Here is a 12,583-nt window from a genome sequence, read left to right on the forward strand (position 1 = left end):
CCAATTAGAATTCCTGATTTGATCAGGAATCAAAACTTGTAAACATTAAGGGTTTTATAAAATAACATAAATTTTACATCAAAATTTTTTCTATAAAATTTTTTCTCTCTTCTCCATCCTTCAAGTAATTTTCGACCACTACCTAAATTTTAAAGAAAAGAATTTTCGACCACATCTTCCACCCTGTGCCGCCGTCGCTGCCGCTAGCCTGATTTCTGAAATTATGGTGTTCCAATCTCGACGCAAACATTGTTTAGATCTCTTTTGCAATATATACAAAAAAAAAAAAAACAAAGTTTCTGATCATTGAATTGATTTGACGATCGAATAATTTTGAAGATATGTTCGAAGGGATTTAGAAGAAGGACTATCTCCGTTTAAAATTCGGAGTAGTTTGGTGTCCAATGTATATAATACAAAGGTAAATATTTTAAACTCTTTATGAATGTTTTAAAATCATAAAACACACAATGAACGTTTTGAACGTCAAAACTAAAATTTTTAAATTTTTGTTGTGCCTTGGGTGCGAGAAAACGGTACTCCAACATCATCCAATGCAAAGATTGTTACCATTCAATGTTTATAGGGTATTTAAACAGACATTAGAGGTTGGAATTTACACCAAAAGGATGTGACAAACGCATTTCTTCATGGAAACCTCAATGAAGACGTATATGTGAATCTGCCACTGGGTTATTGTCGACAGGGAGAATAGAAAGTTTGCAAATTAAATAAGTCATTGTATAAACTTAAGCAAGCTTCGAGACAGTAGAATCAAAAGTTTGCTACTATTTTAAAAGAGAGAGGATGTGTTCAATCACGGCATGATCACTCACTATTTGTCAAACAAACTTCTAGTTGCATTACTTTAATCCTTGTGTATATTAGATGATATAGTAATAATGGGAAGTAGTAATGATTCTATCAAAGACTTGAAGGATTTTCTGCATTCCAGGGTATATCTCAAGGACTTCGGTCCACTGAGGTATTCCTTGGGAATTGAGATCGTCTGCTCTGATGAAGGGATTTATCTTTGTCAGCTTAAATACACACTAGATTCTTAAACTCACAAGTCCGGAACTTGATTCTATAGTTCGGCAAAATACTTTGATGTGATCCCGTTAAAATGGGTGAGCCGGGTATGGGGCTTCAACGGACCAAATCAATAATTTATAGTGTTGTTTAGGAAAATGAGCAAAGTAGATGACTTCGATCGTGACCTGCACACAATAAAAGGAACTCGTGAATGGGCGCCGAAGGAGTGTCCGGCGTGGCCACTCCGATGCTTAAGTCAGCAGGTTGAAGATGAGACAAAATGGCGATATATGTGCGAATATATGTGAGTGCCAATGCTCAGGATTTTTCCCCCGTTAAAATGAAAAACATACCTGCTATTTATAGGAGGAAATATCATGATTACTTCGACTTTCGTGTACACCTACCACTCATAGCTTTTGATGTTGACTTTCTGTCAAGCCACCCTACCTCTGATAGCTTCTCTGACACGCCAAACCCCTGTAGTTCTGACAGATAAGAATGCCCATACCGATACACTCGAGTATGGTGCGCTTCTCGAGGTAGCCCGAGTAGAAAGTTCCCGGGAGCTTGCATGAGAGCCCGGGCTATGATGATGGCCCGGGAAGAAATGGAATGCCCGGGAAGCTAGCTATGATCTGGGCTTCCCATTTAATAAACCGGGTTAAAGACGACCCGGATCCTTATGGGGGTATCACCACCCATCCCTAAAATAGTCGGGCTAGAGCTTGACTCACTGTCCCGATCAGTTATACTTTGTACTTTTGTTGAAACATAATTTAGAGTGTGTAAGAGCATTGGAGGCTTCAAATGTCCCATAGATGAAATGGGGTACCGGGGTCTGATACAACCCGGGTTTTGAATGAGGTGCCGGGACCTTATTTTTCATGGGCTTAATAAATGGTGTCGGGGCCTCATATCTCTCGGGGTTTGAATATAGTGTCTTTAGTATTATCGGGTAGTCCAAAGAGTGTCATTATTACCCATGCTTTAGCATTTATGCCGTCGAAAATCGTTTCATATTCCGATGATCCGATAAGTCTGACATAGTGACATTCGTGCACGTCCTTTCATATGCCCGGTACAATTTACGAGGGACATCTTGATCGTCCACGTGTATCTAGATTAGCGACAGAGATCTCTCCTCGCCCATATATATTAGCCCTCCTCATTTTCAAAAATTAATTTCAAATTCAAATTTGCGGCGAAGCTCTTGCAAATTTTCCTCTCAGCTTTCCGGCGTGTAAACTCCACTATCTCCGGCGACCTGGTACCACTGCAACTAGTCCCTTCAAAAACTCGTAAGTTACTTTTCTATAATCCATGTCTAATTCTACCTCTTCCACCTCAGGAGCCAATGCGCGAGGCTCATCTGGGTATGAGTCCATCGCGATGCGCTCCGATTCCCCCCCCCCCCCCCCCCCCCCCCCCCCCCCCCCCCCCCCCTCTCCTCCTCGCCATCGTTTTGCTCAAACTTCTAAAAAGCCTGCAGCCCACCAAACTAAACCTTCTTCTTCGGGCACTTCACGGGTCCTGAAGAAGGACAAGGGTAAGGGCAAAGCCCGTGCTTCTGACCATCCTTCTATTGAGGCCCCGGGAGTTCCTTGGTTCTCCTTAATGAGCAGCACTTTGCGCTCAGGGGCGGACGAGGAACTCCGGGTTCTGGGGTCTATCCCTTCTGCTTTTTCCATTCTGATTCCAGGTCCTTCCGATAGAGCCAATAACCCTCCTCCCGGGTACACCACTTTCTTTCGGGACCAAGTCAGAAGTAATCTTCGTTTTCCCCTCCCTCCGTTTTATATCGAGGTTGCTGAATTCTTTGGCGTGCCCATTAACCAATTCCATCCGAATTCCTTCCGCATTATGGCCTCGGCCTATATTCTTTTCAAAATGAATAATCTCCTTATCACTCCCCTTGTTCTCCACTATTTTTTCGTTTGTATATTGGGAGATAATGCCTTATCCCTCACTGCCCGGCTAAATGCCCAGTTCCTTGATGACATTCCTTCTTCCTAGAAGGGGTGGAAAGGAAGATTCTTTTATATTCGACTCCCGGGTCCTCTCTCCTGTTTAACAGAGTTTCTTACTTCCCTTTCTCAACAACCCACCCTTCCCCGGGCCTACAAATTTGAGGATTTTTATACCCGGAGCCAAGACTTGGTAGAGGGCAAAAGATACTCCTCCTCTATCCTTATTTCCCAGGAGAATCTGGTTGCCTATGGGTTGAGTGCCCGGGCTGAAGACCCCATAGATCGGGCGATTGATGAGGCGGCTGGCTCGGGCTCTCAGCCCGGTAACTCTCTTTTCCTTGTCTTGTCTTTCCTATTCTTTATTTATGTTTCTTAGGTGATACCCTTTGTTTTTTCATAAATGCAGACAAGATGCAAGAAGCTTTCGCAAAAAAGTGGGAGGCTGAGCGGCTAGCCAAGGAGAAGAAACTGGCAGCACGGAAGGCTGCTGCTGAAAAGAGGAAACAAGCACCAGAGGAGGCGGCGGCCTGGGAGAAGGAATTAGCCCGGGCAAATACTGAGCCAGAACGGGTGGTGCCTTGCTCCCCGGAGTATGAAGAAGATCATATCCCCCTTCGGCAGAGGAAACGAAAGGCTACCACAAGCCCATAGTTGATTCTGGTTGAAGATGATCAGGCAGGAGACCAAGGTTCTTCCCGGGCAAGCCAATCCAACACCCCTTCCCTCCAACAGGCCCTTCAGGAGCCACTCCAAGAGCCCTCCCTATCCGAGCAGCCTACCCGGGCCAGCATCTTCACAGCAGGGGCTACGGCACTCGGGGTGAATCTTATTAGGCAGATGTTGATCCCTGCCGAGGAGGCTTTTCTGAAGAGCTCCACCCCGGGTCCTCGGTTCCTCGAGGGCTCAAACAGGCTTCTATCAGTAAGTTTCCTTACCCTTCTTTCCTTTTTTTTTTTTTGTTTGTTTCTAACCTCTTTCTTACAAAACAGGGCATGCAAATGCTGATATCAGCCTTCGAGGAGGTAGCTGCCATAGCTACTCGGCAGGCTCCCCAAGTCCGGGCTTCCAGAGAGATCCACGATCGCCTCCAGGGAGAGATTGCCCGACTGAAAGGGCTCCATGAAGAAGAAAAGGCTGCCCTTCACACCTCCCTGGATGTAGCCCGGGATGATTTACAAGAAAGTCTTGTCCGGGAGAAATCCCTTCAAGAACACGTCTCGTTTCTTGAAGGCAAGAATAAATCCCTGGCAGAGGGTATGACTGAGCAGACGTCCCGGGCGGATGCCGCGGAGGAGGCTCTGGCTGAGGCTGAGCGAAAGAGGGAGCAACTTCAAACCTCCTTCCTCACCTCCCCAGAATTCAAGGCAGCAGTTGAGGATCGGGCTTATCCTCTTTTCAAGACTGGTTTCAACAAATGTCGCAAACAATTTGAAGAGGCCGGGCTCTTGCCTAAGGATAAGTCTAACTTCCCAGACTTTAGGCTAGCCATTGCATCACTTCCAAAGGCCGGGGAGGAGGAGAAAGAAGACTCTGAGGACGAAGAAGATCAGCCAGGGTCCGCGCAGCCGGACATAGAATAGGATTTGTACTTGCGTTTCTCTTCTTTTTCCTGCTCTTTCTTGTAATTCCTCGGCCTTCGGGCCTTCTTTTTTTTTAATGAAATCTTCATTTTCCCTTTATCATTTTTGCAGTCATATCCTGATAAATCTTCAAAGACCCGAGTAATATAATTTCTTGTGTACAAAATAATTAGGAAATTTTCTAAGTGTTGTGATTTAATCGATAACTTCAAATGAGTACCCGGGATCTAGATCCTTATAATGAATAAAATGCCTCATAATCAGTAAGTGACCTAGATGTAAGCAAACTTAAACCCGGATATTGGTGCATATAACCAAAATGGGAAAATCGGGCAAGAAAGCAAATACCGGGATTTAGATTGGTCGAGGTGTGATGCTCCGAGACAGGGTGTAGTGCCCTGGGCTTTTGAATAACCAAGGTGCGGAGCCTTGGGCTGGGGGGCATGTCCCGGGACTTGGGAGTGGTCGAGGTGCGAAGCCCCGAGCCAGGGTGTAGTGCCCTGGGCTTATGAATAACCAAGGTGCGGAGCCTTGGGCCGGGGAGCATGTCCCGGGACTTGGGAGTGGTTGAGGTGCGGAGCCCCGAGCAAGGGTGTAGTGCCCTGGGCTTATGAATAACCAAGGTGCGGAGCCTTGGGCCGGGGAGCATGTCCCGGGACTTGGGAGTGGTCGAGGTGCGGAGCCCCGAGCCAGGGTGTAGTGCCCTGGGCTTATGAATAACCAAGGTGCAGAGCCTTGGGCCGGGGAGTGTATCGGTATAGGCATTCTTATCTGTCAGAACTACAGGGGTTTGGCGTGTCAGAGAAGCTATCAGAGGTAGGGTGGCTTGACAGAAAGTCAACATCAAAGGCTATGAGTGGTAGGTGTACACGAAAGTCGAAGTAATCATGATATTTCCTCCTATAAATAGCAGGTATGTTTTTCATTTTAACGGGGGAAAAATCCTGAGCATTGGCACTCACATATATTCGCACATATATCGCCATTTTCTCTCATCTTCAACCTGCTGACTTAAGCATCGGAGTGGCCACGCCGGACATCCCTCCGGCGCCCATTCACGAGTTCCTTTTATTGTGTGCAGGTCACGATCGAAGTCATCTACTTTGCTCATTTTCCTAAACAACACTATAAATTATTGATTTGGTCCGTTGGAGCCCCGTACCCGGCTCACCCATTTTAACGGGATCACATCATACTTCATATGGTGTTGCTGATTATTTGATGCCAGGTTTGAGTATCTACAAGCACATCGTTGGTAAGTTGATTTATCTTACAATTACAAGGCCTGATCTTTGTTACGTGGTGCAAGCTCTCAGTCCATTTTTACATTCACCTTAAGCATCCCATATGGAAGCTGCTATCCGAGTAGTGTGTTACCTCAAATTGAGGCAATTAATTAGATAAAACCATACAACCACGGAATCTATTATGCTAAAAATTAAGAATTTGACTTAAAACTTAAAGCAGAAGCGTTCTTGAACCATAATCTTTAATTCCTTAGAATGAGTCTTGATTTTCCAGATCTACGCGTTTTTCCTTGAAAAATTCGTTTAGTTATCTCTTCAGATCTATTTTATATAATAGGGATAGAGAATAGGAAATATGATAACACGTGATCTAGGGACTATGACTCGTATATAGATAATATCTATAATTATTTTCTCATATTTCTGTTATAGCTCATCATTAAAATAGAAACCATATTTTTGCCTTTGCACATTAAAGTTAGACAACCTATTAGATATATTAAAGCCCAATATTCAACATTTTAACCCATCACTTAAATTTTATGTTTAACTTAATAGATAATTCACAACACTTAATTAATAACACATAAGTCCATATAAATAAAATTGACCTGAAAATCACCCACTTGGGCTATATTATTATTATGTTTTATGAAAATAACTTTATGAGCTCAAAACTATTGTCATTCCTGAAACATATATATAACCAACATAGTTCATAAATCACATCAACATATGATTAAAACAGTCTTCGCTACACGTAAGGTAACTCAACCCATCAGTGGTCACATATGCCGACACAACTGAATGACATAGATTATAAAGTGGATGTGTATCATGAAAATTTCAAACAATGTGATCATAACATGCATATTCCAATAAATCCTCCTTAAACCTTATTGAAATCAAACTTTGCATAATCAATTTGACTTAACTTAAAATTTATTTTTGTGTAAAATAAATTTACATAAGTGTAATTAAAAATGTCTACAACTGAAAAATATTTAAAATATAAAAAAAATTCCCACAAAACTGTATATCCTCAGTTGACATATCACATATACGAGCAGTGTTCTCATTAAACTATTTTTGTGGCAGTCCCTTAGTAAGCTGATCTGCAACCATGGTGTTTGTACCTATATGCTCAATAGACAATTATCCACTCTGAACTATTATTTTAAAAGCCAGAAACTTGATTGGATGCAACATAAAAATCTATAAAATCTACAGTCATGATAAAAAAATACTATAATAAATAACCTTTAAACACTCTTTCATGAGACAACATCTTTTGCCAGCAAATAAATATAGTCCAACTTAGTTTTTCATGCTATCTTGCCATCCCATAAACTCAAATTTAGTATATCAAATTATCTCAAATTGATCTAACATCTAATACATGAGCATGTAATTCTTTGTTTTCTGTAAATACCATAAGAGTCGTTTGACTGCTTTCCAATACTTTACTCTGGAATTATTTAAATTTATTCCCAACATTCCATTCACGTACTCATATTATAACATGTATAAGCTTGAGCGATGAATTAGATTCCCCATTTCGGAGGCATTGAGAATCCTTTGCATTTTATTTTCCTCAAAATCATTTTAGGAAACAGATTTAGACTAAAATTGTGTCTCTTAAGCACAGGGGTATCTGTTGGTTTACAGTCTTGCATCCTATATTGCTTGAGAACTTTCTCAATATAAAATTTATGAGATAATCTAAGAATACATCGAGCATAATCTGGAAAAGAGTCTTTTCCAGAACTTTATTGTATTTGTTTTATTGTGTTGAGAAACTAAGAGTTTCATTAGGCAAAGGATAAGTCCTGCTGAAGTGGGTGTGTACAAGTGTTGTACTGTAAAATCCAAAGTCTTTTAGTGATACCTTCCGGAAACAGAAGAAGGGGAGATGTAGAATTCATCTTCGAACTTCCATAAACAACCATTGTCTATTGCCTACTGTTTTATCATTTTCACCCTTAAATCATCAGATCGTTTCTGCACTATATTGTGGTCTGCTGGTTATATACTTGAACAAGATACGCTATAATCTCTAACAGGATTCAAGCATCATTTGCAAAAACGACCGGTAAAAGAACGAGTTTATTCACCCCCCTCTAAACTCTATATCGATCTCCAACAGTATATATGATATACTGAATTTTACGAAAAATTAAGATACTACATAGAAATGATATATTTACCAAATATCAATAATGTATTCAAAGTTCATCAATATCGAAATGCATGTCACATAAACTTATATGCCATCATCTCAAAGATAATTTCTGTGAGACATATCTTCTCACATGTATAGAACCGTAAGATTGTTTCACACGAAACTTACTCAATACATATTTATCATATATTAGTAAAATATTTGCACCCAAAATATATTCCTTAATATATATAGCAATTTTAATGAGTTATTTACATTTATATTCCCTATACTTTATGCATTGAACACTTATTTTTTTATAAACATTTATATTCCCTATACTTTATGCATTGAACACTTATTTTTTTTTTTAAAGTGTAAAAAATTATAACATACTAGAATGTGCAAAACTATAATCATAATTTATATAAGATTTTTTTATTTTATTAAATTATAAATTTTGATTTGAAAACGATGGGATGATTATGCAAACGTGTGGGTCACACGCTGAGTCACCTCATCAAATCAAACTCGTCTTCCTCTGATCCATGTTTGCCCTCTGTCTCGATCCTTCCCTCCTATAAATAACCTTCATCTACCCAATGGAAATCCTCTGTGCCTCATCAAAATCTCCATTGCCAAATAGCGATTTCTCTTGCAAATACACAAAACCCATATTCTCATTTTCAGGAATAATTTTCCCCCATTTCCATGGATTCTTGCCTGAACTCGGTCTTTGGCTCAGTTTCCCCTTTCGATTGTCTTCTTTTCGGTATACATGTTAAAATATTGCTCAAGTTCGTTTGTGATCATTAATCGATGGAAAATGTTAAATGCGACTCTGTTTTTCATGACGTAAAACAGAGGAAAAGCAAAAGAGAATGAATTACAAGTTATTTTTGGAGGAAATTAAATGTTTGCTTTCTATTTTGTGATCAGATTTGGATGACACCCTCTATTCTTCCGACACAGGAATTGGAAAAGCTCTGAAACAAAACGTTCAAGGTTTCATGATATTTTTGGTGTAAACGTGTGAATTTTAGTTCTTTTTCCCTTGAAAATAGCTGCTAAAATATGATTTTTCTTCACTAATTCTGGTTTTTGCAGATTTTCTTGTGGAAAAATGCAAGTTCCCAGGATCTGAAGTGGTGAATGTTAACAGAGAGTTCTTTAGAACTTATGGAAGCTCATTGGCTGCCCTCCGAGTAATTCATATATCTCAAATTCTTGATGTTAATTTATTGGATCTTTTCGATTGATCAAATGAATTTTATTTAATTATATTTCTATTTCTGCAGGCTTTGGGTTATGATATAAATCCAGATGAATATCACAGGTAACAAAAGAATCCTCTCTGGCCTCGTTCAATTAACTAAAAATCTGCCTATGTTTTTTTTTTTAAAAAAAAATCAATTTTTCATCGCAGTTACGTACACGGAAGATTACCGTATGATTCCATCTTGCCGAACATTCGACTACGTAACATTCTGAAAACAATCGAACAACGAAAAATGGTGGGTAATCTTTTATTTATTTATTATTATTATAAGCTGTAGAAAACTATAACAGAGCAAAAATTTGATTTAAAAACGAAAACATCCGCAGATTTTCACGAATTCAGACATAGTTCACGCGATGAATGCTTTGGATCGTCTAGGAATAAGGGACTGCTTCGAAAAGGTCATCTGTTTCGAGACGATGAACCCGAATATAATGAAATCGAGGCGGCCTGATGAATTCCCGGTGGTGCTGAAGCCTTCGATGCAGGCTTTCAGGGTTGCCATCGATGCAGCAGGGATCGAACCACAGCGAACGGTACACATATTTTTGTGTCGTTTTAATGGGTTTTTGTTCAGTTTTTCCCCTGAAGTTTTGTGTTTTTTTAAATAATTTTTTCAGTTGTTTTTTGATGACAACGTGAAGAATGTTGCTGCTGGCAAGGCTGTGGGTTTTCGTACTGTTTTGGTGAGTTTGTCAGATTTTTTTCCCCTTCGATTGTTTATATTTCGCCATCTGTCAAAATTAAAATAATCATACATTTTTATTTTTTTATATAATTGGAAACGACATGCTGTCGATTTGGTGTACGTGTCACCTGACCCATGATTTTTTAATCAAAATTTGCAAAAAAAGTGGGGACAAATCTATTTTAATATATATCTATTTAGTTTTTCACACTTACTCATATTACAGCAAATTTCACATTTGATGTCGAGATATTAGTAAATGGGCTCCGAGGTAGAGTTTCAAGTCACACATATGAACATAAGATCGAACGTTTGTCGTTTTATTAAAAAATATAATTAGTGATAATTATGCAACTTAAATATTTTAAACTACTAAGCAGCTCAAACACTAAGATTCGATCGCTCTATCAATCAGGAACAATTATTGTATCTAACAGAGCCTCTCCACTCCAAGAGAAATGATATTTCATATTTATTTTGTCATATTATTTATTTATCTACGAATTATATATCTTGCATCAATCAAATCATTATTTATTTATCTTACATCAATGGAATCAAATATTATACTAACTACTATTTTTTTTTATGATATTAGTTATCTGCATATTATTATCATATTTTAACTTCCAACTATGTTAAAAGAGTATAAATTATTATTGATTGATTTGATTTGTTGGATTATAGGTTGGACAAGCAATAAAGAGCAAAGAAGCGGATTATGCGTTGGAAACAATAACCAATATGGTTCAACTGATTCCTGAAATATGGCAAAAAGAAGAGAGCGACAAGATAATTCTGTCCGCTAGGAGTGAAATTGACTCGGTTCTTGCTCCCACAACCGTGGGGGCATAATGGTCTTTGCGCATACGTTGTTCTTCATGGACATGATCACTTTATTGATTTTCTGTGTGTACAATATGTGACAGGTGGGTGGGCAAATGTATGTAATCCGTCCATGCTGACATTGTGAAGTTTGCACATAAATAACAAGATTATATTGAGAATTTATTTCATCACTTTCAACTTCAGTTTCTTTGTTTTTAGTCTAGAAATTAGAATTAACGATCGAATTTAGAATTTACGTGGTTTGAATATTTAGAAGTTAGATTTTTTTTAAAATTTTTAATTCGAGCTGATGCTTTTAGCATTTGACACGTTTGCATCATCACAAAATTTGTGCAAACAAAATTCAAGAAGTTATTGTAATGAACAATAGGATTACGTGGTTCGGCGTTTTTATACCGCTGCACTCTTATATTAATTTCCAGAAAGTACAAAATTACAAGATATGAAAAACTCTCAAAAATTTAGAATCAATACTCTCTCCTTGATTTCTCCAAGAGACTCTGTTTTCCAGCCATTTTTTTCCTGTTGCACGTGACCAACTGGTCGGTCCACCTTATGCTGCCCAAGGACTTACTTTCAACCGTTTCATTTTTTTTTTAAATGATCAAAAGCAATTTAATAATTAATAAAAATAACAAGAAAAATTCCCTCAAATTAATGGATTATTTTCTCAAAAAAATTTGTAATCTTTATTCTAAAAAACGTGTTTCATGAAAAGGTGTGCACACACATACAATTATTGAATTTTCTTGCGTATATATACACTTAAGAGTGGGAATCAAATTAAGATAAGCACAATCACTTTTGTCATTATAAAATATTCGAATTTGAAGACCTTATTTTATTCTATAGACATGATATTATTCACTCTTTTTTATATGCTTTAGTACATATTAAATATAAATTACCTGTCTATAAAATAAATTATATATTTTAAAGATTCTAAAAAAAGAAGATCGTTAATATGTAAAAAATATATTATTATATACATTGTAATATAATTTGTTATTTATATAGATAGGTGTGAAAGGTGATGCTTTCTCACTGCCCTGTCTGTGCCACATTCTCGACAGATCTATCTATGATCTCCCACCACGGTCTCCTTGGAACTGCTTGTCCGCCGTCGGAATAATTAATGGGCTTTCTTGTATAACTTTGGGAGACCCTAGCTAATTTTACTTGCATAAATTGGATGGTGGGGTTTGGGCATAAATTGGATGGTGGGGTTTGGAGAAAGAGTAGTTATTTTATAAGACGATCTCACGAATCTTTATCTGTGAAATATGCCAATCCTATCGATATTCATAATAAAAAATAATATTCATAGCATAAAAAAGTAGTATTTTTTTTATGGATGACCCAAATAAGAGACATGTCTCACAAAATACGATCTGTGAGACTGTCTCACAGAAGTTTTTGTGAGGTCTTAGGTCTCACTCAAGACTTTGCATTCAAAATTTTGATCGTTCTTTTTTTTCCATGTTCACTAAATCTATATGCAAACATCTTGATCTACTCATATTTCACACATTGTAAATTCTAATTCTATTCATAAAGACCTTATTCCCTTCAATTAGATTCCCACTTTTTCTTTTTTCTTTACCATATGTTTCGAAGCAAAAATTTGTGGGGATTTGGATTTGTAAATCTTGGTTTTAATCTTTTGGTTAGTTGGATTTTAAAAATGGAATTGAATTTTAATGGATTTGACTGGATTTCATTGTGTGTAAACAAATCTTCTCAAAACTGGTCAAATTTGAAGGGATTTGGAATC

General features: G+C 38.1%; 1 protein-coding gene across 2 annotated transcripts; it reads left to right on the top strand.

Annotated features, from left to right (window-relative positions):
• The first annotated feature begins 8,548 nt into the window (after positions 1–8,548).
• Positions 8,549–10,986, top strand: LOC142556420 (uncharacterized protein C24B11.05-like). Of its 2 annotated transcripts, XM_075667881.1 has the most exons (9): positions 8,549–8,765; positions 8,933–8,998; positions 9,101–9,198; positions 9,292–9,329; positions 9,420–9,507; positions 9,599–9,808; positions 9,893–9,958; positions 10,648–10,834; positions 10,890–10,986. In XM_075667881.1, the coding sequence occupies exons 1-8, from the start codon at positions 8,705–8,707 to the stop codon at positions 10,813–10,815; spliced, it is 795 nt and encodes a 264-aa protein (XP_075523996.1). In that variant the 5' UTR covers positions 8,549–8,704; the 3' UTR covers positions 10,816–10,834; positions 10,890–10,986. The 2 variants fall into 2 exon arrangements, with proteins under 2 accessions (XP_075523996.1, XP_075523995.1); XM_075667880.1 differs by having other exon boundaries at positions 10,648–10,986.
• Positions 10,987–12,583: the final 1,597 nt, after the last annotated feature.

Source organism: Primulina tabacum, chromosome 9 (assembly GCF_025594145.1).
Source record: "Primulina tabacum isolate GXHZ01 chromosome 9, ASM2559414v2, whole genome shotgun sequence".
Taxonomy (NCBI): domain Eukaryota; kingdom Viridiplantae; phylum Streptophyta; class Magnoliopsida; order Lamiales; family Gesneriaceae; genus Primulina; species Primulina tabacum.